Source organism: Arctopsyche grandis, chromosome 1 (genome assembly GCF_051622035.1).
Source record: "Arctopsyche grandis isolate Sample6627 chromosome 1, ASM5162203v2, whole genome shotgun sequence".
In the NCBI taxonomy this organism is placed as follows: Eukaryota; Metazoa; Arthropoda; class Insecta; order Trichoptera; family Hydropsychidae; genus Arctopsyche; species Arctopsyche grandis.
In genome coordinates this window covers 41,740,330-41,760,377 of record NC_135355.1, presented here as the reverse complement: position 1 = coordinate 41,760,377, position 20,048 = coordinate 41,740,330, and the positions used below count along the sequence as shown (strand labels likewise).

Sequence of the window (20,048 nt, the reverse complement as noted above, 5' to 3'; positions counted from 1 at the left end):
ATTCACCATTTTATATTAAATATTTCTTATTTTTATAATAAGTAATACAAATTGATACGTAGATAAAAATAAAATTAGTATCGAAAAGCTATAAGACCTTCAAAGTGACCGCTCGGAATAATTAAATCCAATTGAACAATCCGGTACTATTGGGATTCAAAAATGGTCGAATATATGTATGTATGTAGATTGGATAATCTGTCGGCAGTCGAATATACGCAATGGACGGCAATATTGCAATAATATATACAACAATAATATACAAAATCATATCATGAATAGCGTCTCGAGCTGTTTTAAATCATAAATCAGTTGCGAACATTTGAAACGTTACCATGTCACATATGGTAGGGAATATGTTTCACGTATGGAAGGGAATTCCGCCATTTTGAAAAGACGACAAAATTCAACGTTTTCGTCTAATTTACAGTAATATAATATTAAAATTCGAAACGCAGAATTTCACGCCAAAACAATTAAAAGTGGGATATGCGAAAAAAATAACGACTCAGCAAAATTAGCTCCAGCTTTGTCAATACCTGATTTTATTTATGAAATCGGCCAATACAGCTCATCGACAACTGACCCGCCCCAAGCTGATGTCGATTCGCTGCGTTAAAATAACAATAGACCTCTCCATTGTCTGAGAATGTAGTGACATAAGAAATTGACAATAGTGAACCCATTTAGCACGCTGGGCGTCGAAGCTTAGTCATAACTAGACACCGGATTGTCACAGTGCTATCCATTGTTCCATTGTTGTAAATCCTCTGTAAAAAAGGTTCGGCAAACCTTTAACAATGCATTTACAACCTTTGGACAATACGCGGCACCTTCTGGGTCCGGTGACTAGTCATAACTGAGGGAAGGCGGTCGAGTTGCTTTTGCCTCAAAAAAATGGTTCACCATTGTCAACCTTTTTTTGCTCTCTTTCTATGAAGGATAATAGTAATTGACAATAGTTAACCATTGTTTTTGGGCAAAAGCTACTTGACCGCCTTCCCTTAGTGATATTCGCCATATATGAGACTTGGGGTAAAACGCATATGTCCTTTTCACCCCATTTCGACTAATAGAATTTCGTACATGTCCATGAGGCCGACGATAATATTACTTATAATATTTTCCATATCTATGTAGTTCCCATATATCCACCTATGGTGGCTATTTGGAAACTGGATACGGAAAATATTGTAAGTAATATTGTTGGGGTCGACGGCCCCTATACGAAATGCTATTGGTCGAGAGGTGCTGAAAGAGGTAGCATGTACGTTTTAACCAAGTCTTCCTACAGCGGATCGGATTTCAGTTGGGGCAAGGGTGAAAAAAAATAGTTGTATATTCTTTACGGATTGAGACGCTATGTGATTAAAAAAATTCGAAAGCGAAGTAAGAAGAGGCTAGTGAAAAAAAAAAGTAGATGTCGTAGTTTAATATAGTAATATTATGCCGCAGCTGCTCCGCCCCGAGTGGATTCCGGATCTAAATAATAAGGATCGAAAGCCTGAACGATGAAAAAACAAAGCAGCAGATTTTTCATATTTAAATATGCATATCATTCACAATATATTTATATTTTTACGAATATATTTTAGTTCTAAGTTCCACTTGTTATTTTTGCATATCTGCACTACCCTTTCAGGTAGGGGGGCTAAGTTTAATGCTAGATGAGAATAACCGTTCGTGCTGTTCAAATTCTCATAATTTAATCGAGAACTCGAGGTTTTGACTGATTCGAATGCAGAATCGATCACTGATTACATTTTCATGATCTAGAAAAAATGTCTGTGTGCCTGTGTGTAGGTGTATTTTGGTGGCTTTTTGAACAACATTAGACCTATCGAACTGTAAGTATCAGTTACTGAAATTCTTATCGATACGACGTAAATTATTTTCAAATTTTTAAGTTGACCGAAAATGGTACCTCTCCTTATAGGTATCCTCATTTTTTTAAGTTTTTTAATTCAATTATCTCCTAAACCACTAACCGAATCAGACTAAATTTTTTTTACATGTAATATAAATTATAAATTTTATACCCTAATATTTTCTGAATATATTTACTTTATTTTTGAGTACTTTTACTCCAGAGAATCGATGTTTTATGTTTTTCTCAGAAAAATTTTGGTTTGTTGAACTGAAATTTCATATCTAGAAGTTACAGCTCAATACCAAGTTAAGTATAAAATTTAGTAAGCATGCGTCAATCGGAAGTGGCAGTTTACTCTGTTTCGATTTTTCTTCCACCATATTTTTCGACCCTTAAACATTTGTGCTCTTCACGAAAAAATGTAAGCATATATCTTGTATCAATGTTTTGAAAATAAAAAAAATCACTTAATTAGGATTTTTTAGGAAGTAGGATTTTTTTCTCTTAAAAAAGTTAAAAATGTTGTGACTACGATTTTTTCCACACCTCCACTTTCCATTTTCCACACCTATTAAGCTGAATATTTGTATTTGTGTTCTTTATCTACTAACTTAGAGTTGATAAGGTTTTGGTCAGAATTCCTAAGCCGGAAGTAGTATTTTTTTTTTATATTTCATCATTTTATTTTGACGTTTTGAATTATTTTTATTTTCTTGATATTTAATGTGTATAGTATGTATAATGGATTTTAAGTAACAAATTGTATCGAAAATGCTTTCATAATCGGAATGTGTGAACGTGTGTGTATGTTTAATTATCGAATTTTGTTTTGTGACCTTCTTATATTCCTCAAATACATAGATAAAGTCATGAGTTGGTTACATTCGATTTTTTTTTATTTATGATTTTCAATTAGGCCAATATCAATTCCAAAATGGCCCCCACCTTGACCATTTTCTGGATCCGCTAGTGCATACACTTACTAGTCATGTATACTGATTTGACATTTACACTCTTACTGTAACATATACAAAACGTAAAAAGTACAATGAATTTTCATTGAAACTATAAAATAAAGGAGGTTTGTAATGATAATTCGGATGAAATAATTTCAACTATAAAGTGACATCTATTGATTTAAAAATGTACTTTTTGCTTAAAATTTATATGAGTGCATTTTGGTACGAAACTTAGAAATAATTATTAATAAGTTTTATCGTTCATAAAAAGATGTCAGTAAAAAATATATTTTTACATGTACAGCAAATGTGAAAAATAATTTAAGAAACTTTTTAACATCAATTTTACAATATAATTATATAAACCATTGGCTGATCAATAATTTTCAAGATTTCACATTGTAATTAGTTAGTCGCCCACTTCTTCTATCTAATATTATCATAAAGTAAGTTAGGACAGCAAAATTAATATAAATATCGAAGTACAAATGAAAAAAGAAATAAAATGATGCAAACAATACATCATCCCATGTTGATAAATTCGTTTTAGATTATTTTTATATGTTTTCGAATAAATCTGAGAACGCTATACGCCTCTATAAAATTCTCAGTGTCCCGTTCTTACTAAGCAAGCATTCAAAATTTGCAATTATATTAATAATGTCTGTCATAAGATCGATTTAAGAATTTCTCTACAAATCGGGAATTACAGATTGCATATCGGGATACGGAATCACAATTACTATAGCAGACATTCCGGCGGAAATCCAGAACTCAAGTATTGTTTAAAATACGTATTCATTCTCACCATGGGATTTTTAGAAGTTACAACTTAAAGCCGACCATGTTTATTCCAAGTAGGTCCAGATTCTGGTGGAGGCATTTATTCAGATCTAAACAGTTATAAATCTTCATCAAAATCATAATGACGAAATGTACAATTGTGAGGTAATAATAAAATTGAAACAAAATCAAAATAATTTTTTAATTTTTTATTATTTTTTATAAAGGATGGTATATTCACATAGTATGTTGAAATCAATGTATGTACGTTATATGAAACTTAATCGACAATTTTTTTTATTATTTTTTATAAATGATGTTATATTATTATGTTATATTCACCTTGTGTGTGAAGATCAACGTATGTTCAATCTAAATTAATCAACAACCTATACTAACAATTTGGCGATATACAAAAGCTTGCGGGAACAAACGCTTATACTAAAGAAATTACAATTCTTGAATTATTAAAAGGCACCGACAAGTACACATGATGTTTAAATAGACATTCATTACATACTAGAAATAAACGAAGTATAATATAAGTATTGTCTCAGAAATATGATGTTTAAATAGACATTCATTACATACTAGAAATAAACGAAGTATAATATATGGATTGTCTCAGAAGACATTCGCAGGAAATGGCAAGAATTTAAAACTCGCCTCGATGTAATAATACTCATGTTATGGTAGTCAGTGTGTTTACGAGTTGTAATCGAAAAAATATGGCGAATACATGTGTGCATTACTGTGACAAGCTAGCAACGGTATCATCCCGAATACCCATACCTCTCACGCGAAAAAGATGAACGGATGGAAACGGTCGAAAGAGCAGCTATAAAGGATTATTCAAGTGGGCGGCAATCTTAACTCTCCCGAAGAAGGGTGAGTGCATTATATGTTAATTGGGAGTAGAATATCTTGGAGGTTGCAATTTTCCTCGATGACAAACAGCATACAAAACTAACATAGAAGGTACTCAATTATGACCGGTTGCCGACCAAACTTCAATATAGATTTTTCTCAATCGCACATGATAGGTCTGCTCCAGGCAGTACAAACATTAGCGGTGAAGAGAAAACTTGAGCAGAAAAGTTTTATATACATGTTCTTTTCTAAGCTCTCGTTTACCCGTACTGAGCAGTCCCAGAGCAGTCCCTTCAAATCCGTTAAATTCGGGAAGATAGGTTTAAAAAAATGCACATCAATGAGTCCACCAGGAACGCAAAATCATACAGATGTGCAATTTTAAAAACGAAATAAAAACTGTTTCAAAGTAACATACTATTTAAATCAACACATTAATAAACCCACGTCCCAGTTAAAATGACTCTTTCCAAATGTTGAACAGGTCGAAAAGTTAAGCTCGTTCGCTAACTGTTTCGATCTGTTGTGCGTCGGTGACAGGAGATGAAGCATCTCGTGACACGTCCCACAAATTAAATTTTATACGATAATGAAAAAATTCAATCCATTCCCAAGGCAAATAAAAGCGAATTAAAGTCAACAGTAATTACGTTCACCTCATTTTTCCGACCCAACTCAAAAACTACCGAATTACAAGATTCATTTAGGTAATAAATCAATTTTCAATTTTCAATGGAAAGGTGTCCAAAGAGCTCCATCGAATACAATAAACTAAAAAACAGATCGGACCAACTGTTTTAATTAGCAGAATTAAAGTATTCTTGGGAGCCTTTGGGATCAGCTTTCATCGTCTTTTGTCCAGGTTTCCATCCAGCGGGGCAAACCTCTCCATGTTTGTCGGTGTATTGAAACGCTTGCACCAATCTCAATGTTTCATCGACATCTCTAAAATTAAAAAAAAAAATGAATGCATACACACACACAAATACTTTATAAAAAAAATCCTAAATACATAACAAAATAGCTTACCTTCCTACAGGCAGATCGTTGACTGTAATTTGACGAAGCTTTTGGTTGCCGTCAATTATGTACAAGCCTCGGAAGGGAATTCCGGAATTTACATCGAGAACGTTATAGTCGCGAGCAATTTTTGTCGATTTATCGGCAAGTAATGGTATTTTCATTTCTCCGAGTCCACCTTTAAGCAAAGATAACACGGCAATTAATGTAAATATGCATCATAAAATGACACGTGGTGTTGATATATGTTATCTCTATATGCAGTCGTTATCTATAGTTATTAAATGGAACGTCACATTGTAAATGTGATAATAATTGCAATTGCTAAATCGACTGTGTTATCTTTGGATCAAATTTTACCTTCCTTCCTCGGAGTGTTTATCCATGCCAAGTGGCTGAAGTGACTGTCAGTTGAAGCAGCAACTACTTCACAGTTTATCTTCTTGAATTCGTCGACACGGTCTGAGAACGCTATGATTTCAGTTGGACACACGAAAGTGCTGCAATAAAATAGTAACCTCGAATAAAGATCTCAATCGTAACTATTAAAAAAAAACTACATACTACATAGATAAAGTGAAAACGCAAACCTCAGAGCATTAACATAACACTTTAAAATATTTTATAACACATAAAGTAAAGCAGTAACTGTTGAAGCATGAAGCGAGGTCAAATAAAAAAAAGTCCAAGGCCAATGTACACAATTTGAATGACAGTTCTAAAGCAAGGCCCATTCTTAGAAAGAAACACTTTAGACTAAATGCATCAAAGTTTCTATCTTGGTATTGTTGACTGTTACATTACTTATGCCAATAAATGTTTAACTACCCACAGTAACAATTTTAAAATTTAAAGTAAATCAGACTCAAATCAACTGTGAAGTAATCTCAAAGATGAGTTCCAGTAAATGTGCTCTAATTAATTTAAGATTCAAATTAAATTTACTACGATTTATAATCTCTTCAATTGGGCCTGTGCCTATTGTCATTACAAAAAATCGCATAAAAATAATATTCCTTACAAGTCCAATGGGTAGAAGAACAGCACCAGATATTTTCCTTTATAATCTTCTAAGCTGATCTCTTTGAATTGGCCGTTGACAACAGCAGTACCTTTGAAGGTCGGAGCAGGCTTTTGGATTTGGAGAGTCATCATACTGTAAGCACATTTACAATAGACGATTTTATAATAAAAATAACAAATTAGCCGTATATGGAAATGCATTTCATCATTGCACGATCAATTACGTCCAATTATTACGACAATTACCATCGTGATATTGAAACATAAACAATGGCAAAACCAATTAGACATTTTTACGTGGCGTTACTAATTAACACTAAAAATTCCACGGCAGAGACTTCGGATTCATAATTACAAAACAATCGATTGATTGTACGACAATTGTAACCAATTCCTCAAAATCGATTTGCAAATCAGCCAAGAAAAATGTTAACAGTTAGTATCAATTCCTTTTATTGACATAATCTTTTAAAATTCTTGCATAACCGTGAGGTCCGTGAGTAAATTGTGTATTTCTCTCTAAAATAACCTTGCAGAAGACATTCTATAGAAATCTGGAGATTACGCCAAGAAAAATGATGTCTGATTACGTATAGAGTTCTGTTTGATGTCCGATAGATCAGAGAAAAATGATCTATCGGACATATGTACATATATTCAAAATTGCAATCAAATTGTTCATTTTCAAGACACTAATCATGTAATTATTTCCCCGCCCTTGCCCATATTTACATTTCTGTATCACTGAAACATATACAAACATGAATAAAAATGTCTAATCAGCATAAATGCTAATTTTTGCATTACTCGTAAGAGATAAAAATACGTCACACACTCGGAGTGAGAACAAAGTTCAATATTTTCATTCATACAACGGACAAGTTCATTACTACAGCCCGATAAGGAAAGCAGATAATGAATTCACGGTCCGAAACCTGTTCCAAAGTGTGACTAACATGGTTTTCCGAAACAGAGGTATGCAACCATGTATCATATTTATTTATTGGATCATTTTGAATAATTTGCAGCTGTGCTAATTGAACAGTGTTCATTATCTTTGTGGTGTAAACGAGTCAGTAGGATTTATCAATTTGTGCGTGCGGTTGAATGATAAAAATTCTCATGATACCATGACTAAAAATATTACACTTTATATACATCTGGAATATTTCCCAGTTTACATATAAGATGCCGGAATGTTCAATATGCATTTCAATTAAATCAAGAGAAAAAAAATATCTAATATTTGCTTATAGCATAAAAAACTGTTCGAAAATAAAATGAGTGAGGTAGGCAAAAAAAAGTAGGAAATTATTGAAATAAAACCAACATTTAGCATTTATGTTGTGGTTACATATGCAAAATAAAACTTTGCAACAATCATTCCTTCATGTTATGATATGATAAAGTATGTATAATAATAACATAATATAACGGAAGTGCGTGGAAAGTTGATTGATAACCAACTCGGCCATAAGATAAGATAAGTGCTCCATATTTCATTGGAGATGGATAAGTTCTGATTTTACGATACGACTATAGTATTCAAAATGTCATAAAAATCATTACGATAAAGCAAAACAAGAGAGGGGGGTGGGAGGGAGGGTTCGCCATTTTGAAATTCAACATATTATGTTGCATTTCAAAATGGCGAACATATGTTACATAGTAATTGGATTATTAGTCTCATTGCGGTGGTCACAAAGACAATTTTTGCCATGAAAAACGCGAATACGCAATATTTGGCACTCAAGTTCTCGTTAGTATGATGGACTTTTCGGCTGCCAGATGTTCCCTTATAGAGATTTTAGTGACTTTGTGACCAGTAATCAACGAACCATGTTACATATGTTACGCGAAATCAATAAATTGAAAAAAATAATGAAATAATTGCCCGATTGATAAAAAAAAATCAATACATACATAGGGTAGGGTATAAAAAATTAAAAGGAGAATCTAAAATCAGTTTAAGATTCATTAACATGTCCAAATTGAATACCAGGACAAAGAAGATATGTCGTATGTATGTACATATGTATATTTATAAGGTAGCTCAGCCTGATTTTTCGCATGTGGAAATATTAAGAAAACACGACTGTGGCGGAAACTAATTAAGTATGGCGACAGCCATACCGCAATTTTTAAAAACTATGATGCCTAAAGCCACTTCTCTTATTATTACATTTTTCCGGTACATCAGCAGTAATCGGAAGAGTTAGTAAAAATCGAAAATATTTAAATGTCTGAGGTTGGTCGTAGGGCGTCGGCCATATGCGAAAACAATTAGCAGCAGGCAAGAGGGAAGAGGCAAGAGCAACAGGCGGCAGACGAAATCAATAAGCATAACAAGGTGATGGAAGGTCGTTGCAATGGCGACGGCTCGCCCCCACTCCCCGGAAAAGATGCGCGCGCCGCCAAACTGTACCGAAGGCCGCTTTTGCGCACATTTTACTCGCCACAGGGACGGGTCATCCAGGCCATGCCGACCTTGCATCACCTTGTGATTTATGGATTTTGTGCAACGCATATAGATTTTGCAAATGGCGGATTCCCCGGGACGCATCTCCCTGCGGAATGGAGGCGCACAAATTGAAAAAAAAGAAGCTAATAAATACATTCCAAATTCGTCAATTCTGAAAAATTGAGATTTTTCTTTTTAAAACCGTCCACCCGAAGTCGACGAATTTGAATAATATCGAGACAAAGGATATTTTGGGGACTATGACCTAGGATTCGCCATTTTATATTAAATATTTCATATTTTTATAATAAGTAATACAAATTGATACGTAGATAAAAATAAAATTAGTATCGAAAAGCTATAAGACCTTCAAAGTGACCGCTCGGAACAATTTAATCCAATTGAACAATCCGGTACTATTGGGATTCAAAAATGGTCGAATATATGTATTTATGTAGATTGGATAATCTGTCGGCAGTCGAATATACGCAATGGACGGCAATATTGCAATAATATATACAACAATAATATACAAAATCATATCATGAATAGCGCCTCGAGCTGTTTTAAATCATAAATCAGTTGCGAACATTTGAAACGTTACGATGTTATGTTTCACATATGGAAGGGAATTCCGCCATTTTGAAAAGACGACAAAATTCAACGTTTTCGTCTAATTTACAGTAATATTATATTGAAATTCGAAAGGCAGAATTTTACGCCAAAAAAATTAGAGTGGGAGATGCGAAAAAAAAAGAACGACTCGGCAAAATTAACTCCAGCTTTCTCAATACCTTTGCATATGAATATACTCGATAATACAAAATTTTATGCAAAAAGCAAAAAATAATTATACATAAGTGAAGATCAAATTTTATGGAAATGGGGCACGGAAAAAATCGCAAGGGCCCAACCGGGTAATCGCTTTATATTTAAAAAAAAATAGTACTATAGTGGTAGATATTGGAGGAAGAGAGCGTTCAGATTTTATTTACGAAATGGGCCAAAACAGCTCATGACCCGCCCCAAGCTGATTCCGATTCGCTGCCATAAAATAACAATAGACCTCTCCATTGTCCGAGAAAGTAGGAGAAAAAAATGTTGACAAAAGTGAACACATTTAGCACGCTGAGCGTCGAAGCTTAGTCATAACTGAGGGAAGGCGGTCGAGTTGCTTTTGCCTCAAAAAAATGGTTCACCATTGTCAACCTTTTTTTGCTCTCTTCCTATGAAGGACAATAGTAATTGACAATAGTTAACCATTGTTTTTGGGCAAAAGCAACTTGACCGCCTTCCCTTAGTGATGACTATATGCCATCCGCCACATATGAGACTTGGGTAAAACGCATATGCTGTCCTTTTCACCCCACTTCGACTTATAGAATTTCGTACATGTCCATGGGGCCGACGACAATATTACTTACAATATTTTCCATATCCAGTTCCCATATATCCACCTGTGGTGGCTATTTGGGAACTGGATACGGAAAATATTGTAAGTAATATAGCTGGTTACGACGGCTCCTATACGAAATGCTATCGGTCGAGAGGTGTTGAAAGAGATAACATGTACGTTTTAACCAAGTCTTCCTACAGCGGATCGGATTTCAGTTGGGGCAAGGGTGAAAAAAAATAGTTGTATATTCTTTACGGATTGAATACGCCATATGATTAAAAAAAATCGAAAGCGAAGAGGCTAGTGAAAAAAAAAAGTACATGTCGTAGTTTGATATAGTAATATTATGCCGCAGCTGCTCCGCCCCGACTGGATTCCGGATCTAAATAATAAGGAACGAAAGCCTGAAAGATTAAAAATCTAAAAGCCGGAACAAAGCAGCAGCCTGGAAACAATTGTGAGTGTGAGTAAAACGGGAGTTGGCCAACCTGTGTTTTCGGATGTAATTAGCGGCCCTTCGTCGTCGTCGCTGAAGCTGCTGACGACGAGAAGGCGAGCATCAGGACAGCTCCATAGCGAAAGATCGAAATGAATACTCGAATGGCGAAGATTGGAAGCTTCCGGTCGGCAAAGACTGGAGTATAGAGCTGCTGAGGACGAGCAGATATGGTATCGGGAGAGCAGAGATGGTATCGGGAGAGTAGAGATGGTATCGGGAGAGCACAGATGGTATCGGGAGAGCACAGATGGTATCGAGAGAGCACAGATGGTATCGGGAGAGCAGGTGTCTAGCCAGGCCGGACTCCTGTCGAGTATTGGCCCTCGGTCTCGCCCCGATCGACCAAGTAAACAAGAGGACTCACACAAACAGGAATACTACACGCGAGAGTACAAGTACAAGCAGAGAGCACGTGCGCGCGCAGCTCTATCGGCTCTACATACATTAGAGCTGTCTCGCAAAGGTTATGCAACTCGGCCAGACGGATCGATCGAGGTGTGCATCGCACCCGGCGGTGCATTGCGCATCGCGAGTGCACATTTCGGCTGGGCTGGAGCCTGGAATACCGGGAATTCCCGGGACAACTCACCTTGGATACGACCTGCCGCTGCGAACGCTAAAGCCCGACTGAGCACAGCCGACGTCCCCTCGCTTCAAACGGCCGCGTTTGACGCAACGCGCTCGCTCTGCGATTCTCGCCCTCGCACGCTCTCGCAATTGGGTCTGTTTTCCTTTGGCGCGCACTCCGAAACGTGACCCGCCCGATACCTTGAGATGTATGACAGTTGGAAAGTGCCGGCTGTGTGCGGAAACGTCTAGAAATAATTACCCTTCTTCCGACTGAAAGGGCTGCTTTTTTATATTGTATTTTGGGTTAGCAACGCTAATTCGTGTAATTGACGTTGGCGAGTGTTGCCACTTTTGAATTGTGGACGGTTTAAAGTAAGGTGACCATTTTTTCAAATTCAAAATCAGGACATTTTTTTTTACAAAAACATATTTCTAAATACTTCAATTATTTAAAACGAAGTTTAAAGAATCATGGTTGCACATTTATGAAAAAATGAAATCATTTTCTTGAATGATCTTATAAAATTCTACATACGGGCGAAATCACACAGCGGTGTATGTGGCACGTGTGTGTTTTTTTTTAGATAGTTTAAACATATAGAAAAAAATCTGACGTTCACGGCACGCATGCATGGCACACGATCCAACGCGTCGTCTCAAAACAACACTTTCGTTGTTTTGAGATGACCAAAACGACCCTTTGGACCAAAAATGGTCCAAAAGGTCGTTTTGGTATAGATCACTGTCAAGCAAGGATAAATACTACCGCACAATTTCAACGACATAGGTCGAAAGTGTCGTTTTGAGACGACGCGTTGGACCGTGTGCCATGAAAATCAATAAAAAGTTCCTTAAATTCTTTGTCTTCAAGGGTATACACGATTAAAAGCGTAAACACGCTGAATCATGCACGTGCACGTGCACGTACGGCATGCACGTGCTCGTGGTTCTAGTTTGGAAGGGCGTTTCTTCAGGCCAATGTTAATTTGTACGATCTTATCATTTCGAAAAGTTTCTCCTACATTTATTCAAATGTGGGAATCACTCTTATCGATCACTATCAAACCTACATATATCGAAAGCACTCCAGATTAGTTTTGAGAAGATTGCGACGGCACAGACTAAGCATTTTTTTTTAATTCGTTGTTATTTCAGATATTGCTTTTGTGCATAATCATATGCAATGTATGTTTAAATTATTTCTCATCACCATGAAAAAAATATCCAGTCTTCTATATACACATAAATATCCTTATCAAAAATCTATTATCCAAGTGATAACATAGCATATCAATACATCTAAGAATCGTATTTGTATCTACATAAATTATTATCAGCATATATGTTCACAATATTAAGTAGCATATGTTAGATGCTACTCAATATTATGGATCTCTGAGATATTTTAAAAGGTATTAATTTATTGAGATAGATCTGTCAGTGGACTGGGTGGGCATTTTTATTTCTTCTTTGTTTAATGTTCGAATACTCTGCATTTATGCAATTTGAAATATGTATTGATATTTTGATGCTGGGTACTGAGACTGTACGCATGCGCGCAGCCTAGAATAATCATAGCACTCACACCCCGTTTTTCCCGGCTAGTAACTATGGTTTCTGACAAGGGTTGCCGACCGTTCTGGGTTGAAATGAAAATTCAGTCAAGCTCTAATAATTATGTCTATCTATTCTCATGGACCGATATGCGAACGAATGTCTCCATTCTTAGGGAAATCAAAATTAAAAACGATCTGCCGGAGATACAATCTCCAGTTCTTCGGTCACAAAGCACATAGAGGAGAGGAGAGCCTGGAAAATGGGTTGAGGTCGATGGTGGAGAGGGAAGAAAAGAGAAATAAAAGACTTTCGGGTTTGATAGATCGAAAAATGTATATATATATATATATATATATATATATATATATATATATATATATATATATATATATATATATATATATAAAATGGAAGGGTATATGTGTGTATTTTTTTGCATGTACGAGTATGAAGGAGGTGGACTGAGGGACAAGGTTAGCGACAATAGCCTCGGGGTCGTGGATCAATTCCTTTCCTTATCAAATACCCGTTGAGATTATATAACTACAAAATTTAGAAACATTAATCGTTGTTATTATCATCTGTTGGCAATTTGGATTTTAAAGCTTGAATAAGAAACATGTAGATTTATTGACGACCTTTTGAGTCCTCGATGATACTCCCGTTAACTACTAAATTTATTAACTAACCATAGATTCGTGTGGGATTTAGTTTTCTAACCTATGTAGAATAATGCATGTATGAATGATTAAGTTGGCATACATGAAAAGAAAAAGATTTAATTGGCAATGGGTGGGCCAAGTGGCTAGAAGAATGGAAGTACTAGAATGGTACCCGAGATAATGCAAAAAGGTAAAAGGAAGGCTGCGGGGAAGATGGGTAGATGAAATTAGGAAAATGTGTGGGGTGAGATGGATGAGAGTTGCGCAAAACAGAGACGACTGGAAGCGTGATGGAGAGGCCTTCATCCAGCAGTGGATGGTGAGCGTCTGTAAATGATGATGACATGAAAATAAATAACGAACAATTGAAACCGTTTAACGAGTATCTTTACCTGCACCGCCCATGTCTCCTGACAGCCAGATTCTACATTTTGGGGACTCGTCCGGGATCAAAATGTAGGATCTACTTATCAGGAGACATAGGCAGTGGAGTAAAATGAGACTCGTTGGGCGATTTAAACATTGTTTATTTCACGGAACGCCACAACGAACTGTTCGGTGCCAATCCAATCATCCATACATGCGTTCTTTTAGTTTATTAAATTAAATCCCACATTAGTGTAGATGTATAGTTTTGAGCTAGATAGATGACTAACGACTGTAGTGTTTCTTATAACGTTTTTTTACATGTAAAAACACACTGTATCTCAAATGAACTTATGTATTTAGGGAGATTCTAGAAAAAAAAACCTGTAAACTACTGTTATTATTAGAGGTAGGATAGCCAAGGGGCCGCTCATTGTTCCATTGTTGTAAATCCTTTGTAAAAAAGGTTCGGCAAACCTTTAACAATGCATTTACAACATTTGAACAATACACGGCACCTTCTGGGTCCGGGCTTTAGTTATTATATGTACATATGGGTATTAATTATTATCTCAAAAGCAGTTGGTAGCCCTATATGTGACACGTGTTTAACACTTTGATCCCGGTCATATTAAAATTATATGTACATATTTATTTACTTATTATTAAATCAATACATTTAAGACATCGAAGGTTACACGATTTTAAAGCCAATAAGGTCTTTCTACAGTATACAACTCTAGTACATACATATTTTACAAAATATACGTACCACATTCATATATTTACATATGTAAGCATTCTAAATAATAGAACAGCTTTATTATGTTCTTGAAACTTGATCCATATCTTACATACATATATGTATATATATAGCATGAGCTATGTAGGTAGGAATTTAATCAGAATTGTGCGAATCAACAGTAAAAAACTTGCGTATATTTGCGAAATTAGATATTATTTTCCTCAACTCGTCTATTCTCAACTATTCTTTCTGTAAATGTATTCGTATGAAAATTCCATCTAGCAATTCTCCGAACAAAATTCAAACATCCAGCATGCTTTTAAAACGTAACCAATCAATCAACCTTGAAATAAACGACTGAAATGAATATATATAAAACAAACTCCATACAGTCTATAGCAATTAAGGTGTTTTTGTACATAAAAAAGCTATCGATCGAAAATTGTGGCTTATATAATAACGAAATGAACATGCGTAGTTGCGCAGAATCGATTTTAACGTCGTCTACAGAACGAATTAAATACACCCATCGGAGTTTTGAAAATAAATTGACTATCGATATAATAAAAAAAAAAAAACATCATTGTGACTGATGATACGGCATGCATATATTGGGTCAATATTACGAAATACCGACGCAATGAGTTTATTTTCCTCATTACTGATTGCATCACTGGCTGTTGCAATAGCAAGTAATAATATTTTCAACGCTAAAACGACGATTTAAAATATATTCACTTCCAGATAGTACACACTACTAAGAGATGAGACAAATCAGTCAGCTTTTGAGTGAATGCTACTTTCCCTTGTGACTCACGTTAGGATATTGCGCAATTTTAACGTGGGATTTCGCATTGCTAGACAACCAATTTAATCATAATGAACATAATCACAAAAAAAACCGCACGCTATATATAAAAGATTGTGGTTAAATTTTTTTATTTTTATAGTTTTGAAAAAGGTTTCGACAACAATAATGATATTGCTTATAACTTAAACCGATATACATATATACTACCTACAAAATTGATGAAATTTATTCGTCAATTTAAGCTATTAAATTAATAGAAAAAAATATCTTACATAATAATATGATTTTAGTAGGTATTTATTATTTAAGATTGAAGTAATCATAATACGACGATTTAATTTAAATGATTGCGCAAAATTTAAATTTAAATTTTAACTATAGAGACATCTATAGATTTTTTTGTAAAACTTTTTTATCCATTATTTTTGGAATACAATAAAATTAAAAGCTTTTACATTTATTATATAGATGTCTCTAAAATTGTCAAAAAAAAATAATTAATAAAATAATTACATGGATAAATTTAACATTTTGTTTTTGTTTAAATAATTTAGTACGACAAAATAATATTTTTTATTGTATCATTTTTGCATTATCTCGGGTACCATTCTAGCACTTCTTTTGTTCGCCTTTCGTCCATTCTTCTAGCCACCTTAATCGTATGCCAACTTAATCATTCATATATGCATTATTCTACGTAGGTTAGAAAACTAAATCCCGCACGAATCTATGGTTAGTTAATAAATTTAGTAGTTAGCGGGAGTATCATCGAGGACTGAAAAGGTAGTCAATAAATCTGCAAAACTATTATATCCATTATTTTTGGAATAAAATAAAATTAAAAGCTTTTATATTTAATATATAGATGTCTCTAAAATTGTCAAAAAAAATAATTGATAAAATAATTACATGGATAAATTTAACATTTTGTTTTTGTTTAAATAATTTAGTACGACAAAATAATATTTTTTATTATACCATTCAAAAATAAAATTAGCATAATAATTTATACATTTAATAGCTTTTTGGGGAGATGAAAATACACATTTACATATATTCACTCTGATAGTGTTAACAAAAGAGGATAGGTAGGAACCATTTCAACAATTAAATCAAACAAATCGGCAAATTCTGGTAGGAAATGTTCGTCTTTGATTCATCAATATCCTAATCTGACCAGCACCACTATAAAAATAATTTAAATTATACGTACAAATGATTTTTTTGGAAGTCTAACTAGGACTTGAACCTAAGATCTCTGAGTTGCTATCATTAACATTCACTAATCACAAATGTTGAATTTACATCTATGTATATACAAATATCGATTTTACACCGAAACTTCATAAGTTGTCAAACTTTGCGAAACAAACGATAGGCATCGCAACAATGACTCACTGAGCTAAAGCCTTTCGGTTCACACACGGTTTGGGCTTTTTTTCTATATTCTATAAAATTATTTAAGTGGTTTTAAAAATGTATTTGAAGCATAAAATTCAGTTTTTTTTCTCTCATTCGTACTACAAAAGTTCTTGAATTATGTACTTCAATCGTAAATTTTTTCAAGAAATTTCTATTGTGTTCTATTTTTATTTTATCTTTTGAAGTTGAATGGGGGATGAGAAAAGTCTGGCTTTTTTTATTTACCTCAGTGAGCTATTGAGCTAGCATGTATGTAGTCGTCAGATTTTTTAAGCACTCAAAATTTTATAAAGTGAAATTCGAAGCATCGCCCAGAGACTGCATCACTTTTTTTTTAAGAAAATAAGAAGTCTACACAATACAGTAATTCGCATGTATTGAATGAAAAAAAAAATAAGCAAGCATATACGCTTGGGAAAAAACTAATATGACGTTGGAAACCAATTTCCGTAAGAGCTGTTCGCGTCTACGAAGATTTTCATCCAACCGCAACAGCGCTGGGGAAAAAAACACCGCGAAAAAGGAATGTTTTCACCTTTTAATATTTCTCACGTCTGTACCAATCAATTCATCCCATTTCTCCTCGTAGAGGAAAAGCAATAAAGGATGGGAAATCTCACGCTTTCCCATTCAAGCCAATGGGAGGAAAATGCATCCACTTCGGCTTGAATGCTTCCGTGCCCATTATATTTTTCTATTTTTCCTCGGGGAAACTGCGCGAGCGGAATGCTTTGCCACAAACATGAAAATTATGAAATTCTTTCGAGAGCCAATCGTTGAAACGATCTGGTGACAAACGAATTGATGTTGGTCAGGGATAATAGTGGAATCGAGCAATGGAATCTCGCTCGTATTGCACAGAATAGAACGAGGAAAATATAGAAAACCCAAGACCTATTGGGAATATGCTCGCACGTTATGAAGAGCAAAAAACTTAAAATAACACTATGAGTGAAGTAAAAATATATATAAGACATAATGAGAACCTATGATAATAATAATGAGTGAAAAAGAAAAAGTTATAGCCGTTTAAACAATTAAAATTTGACAAAACTAGAGGGTAGCGGAAAGAAAACTATAAAAGTCTACTTACCATTAGACGTCTATATAGTCAAAATTGTTGTATTTTTTAAACGTATCTATTAAGATTATTTCTCACCATCGTACTGACGGAATTGAATATATATTGTTGACAAAACCGCGCAAAATGGCAAAGTTACAAAACTATCGGAAGAATGTAGGATATAATTTACATACATACATATGTTGTCAGACCAATGCGCGAAGTGAAATATACTAATAATAATGGTTGAATTCTTTCGTGCATTATGTCACGGGTTCGATTCCCACTAGAGTCGTTGTTGGCCAGACCTTGGTTTGTCGAGGTCGATCGTTTCTTACCAGAATTTGCCAATTTTTCTGATTTTCATTGAAACGGTTCCTGTTAAAGTGTCTTTTCCTTCCCAATTTTCCGTTGCAAACCTTAAGTTATTGTTACATATATCTCAGGTTTCGCCTGATTTCTCACCATATATGTCTCTGTGGTTGTTTATTGAATATAAAAATTCGCATTGTTACATGAAAAATGTTATTGAACGTATTTATACGATGTTTGTAATATCTGATGATAGATGTCAGGTATTGTTTTGATTTACATGTGTATGTAATTAGGTGCATTGGGGTTTACCTGTCAGGCCTTTCCTGGTATAATATAAATAAAAATAAAAATACATAGTCTATACATACATACATACGAAACCGAGTACATTTTAAAGCTGCACATCAACAGCAGTACGAAATGTATCATTTGGTCAATTATGCATGGGTAGATTTAGCTCTGCATATAGAAAAATAACTTTGCTCCCAAGAAAGAATCATTTGCGCATTAGAATAAAATGAATTGCGCATTAAATAAATATATTTATGTTAATTAAAAAATTTTACATTGCGTTATCTTACTTTGAAAAGATTTTAAGTATGAAAAAAATGTTTCAATCTTTTAACAATTGAAAAGTGCCAATAAAAAACATGAAATGATAAGTGAAAAATATGGTGCTTGGTCGATATACTGTTAAAGAGGCTGTAAATATATGCGAGATGCGCACATAGGATGCGTTAATGCGCATTTCATTCATTTTAGGTTGCCTTATATTTTTCTGTTGTAAAACTAACTTGTCAAATGCCCATATTTGATATTAGTGCGGTATGCTAACCTAATTGAAACAATGGATTTATAGTTTTTAAAATGACTAAGTTTTTTTTATTTATTAAAGGTTTTTAATTTTATATCTGTATATTTTAAATATTGTATTAAAAAAAACACATCAATTTATGTGTTCTTTTTTTTCATAACCTAATCATATTTTTTTCTTTAATATATTAGAAAATATTTTTAAATTGTACATTTATATTTTTAAATGATATAATATACTTTTTAATTCATAAAAAAAAATATAAAATGCTGACGATAAATGCGCATTTAAATTGTTCCCATTCTACATATACGGACACATTCATATGTTCGTAGCAGCGCAGCAACCGACAAAATCTATTCATATCATACAGCAGTACATGTCACCGAAGCGTATCAAGCAATTGTAATTGACGTCACGATAGCGAGTGCACGCGAACTAACAACAGTGCGCATGCGCATATGAATATTTTCGGAAACGTCATATTGTGACAATATTGATGCAATATTGCGCCGTATCGTCGCGCTCTGTAATGTATATGTAAGGCGATTTTGCCTTGCACCCGGCCAAACTTGTCTGAACGTGCACTGCTGTATAGCATGAATAGAAGTAGTCTTTTCCGTGCACTGCTGTGCCCACTACATTTCGCAAAATTGATTTTGGACGAGACGGATTCAAATTCCTCGACAAATTCAAGATAAGCACTAGTACCCAATTAATTGTCTACAACTTCTCTCGCGGGCCTAATTTAACCAAAACCAAACAGCACTAGTATCTATAGGTATATAAGTACATGAGTAAAGTATATTTAGATGGCATGTGTGTGTGTTTGTGTTGGCAAT

The 20,048-nt window shown here is 34.3% G+C and overlaps 1 protein-coding gene across 2 annotated transcripts; it reads right to left on the bottom strand.

Moving 5' to 3' along the window:
• Positions 1-3,832: 3,832 nt before the first annotated feature.
• Positions 3,833-11,655, bottom strand: LOC143923063 (peroxiredoxin 2-like). 2 transcript variants are annotated; one of them, XM_077446569.1, is made up of 5 exons: positions 11,471-11,655; positions 6,524-6,658; positions 5,863-6,002; positions 5,512-5,680; positions 3,833-5,427 (listed from the first exon to the last, which is right to left on the bottom strand). In XM_077446569.1, the coding sequence occupies exons 2-5, from the start codon at positions 6,655-6,657 to the stop codon at positions 5,280-5,282; spliced, it is 591 nt and encodes a 196-aa protein (XP_077302695.1). In that variant the 5' UTR covers position 6,658; positions 11,471-11,655; the 3' UTR covers positions 3,833-5,279. The 2 variants fall into 2 exon arrangements, with proteins under 2 accessions (XP_077302695.1, XP_077302688.1); XM_077446562.1 differs by having other exon boundaries at positions 10,871-11,510.
• Between the last annotated feature and the right edge of the window lie 8,393 nt (positions 11,656-20,048).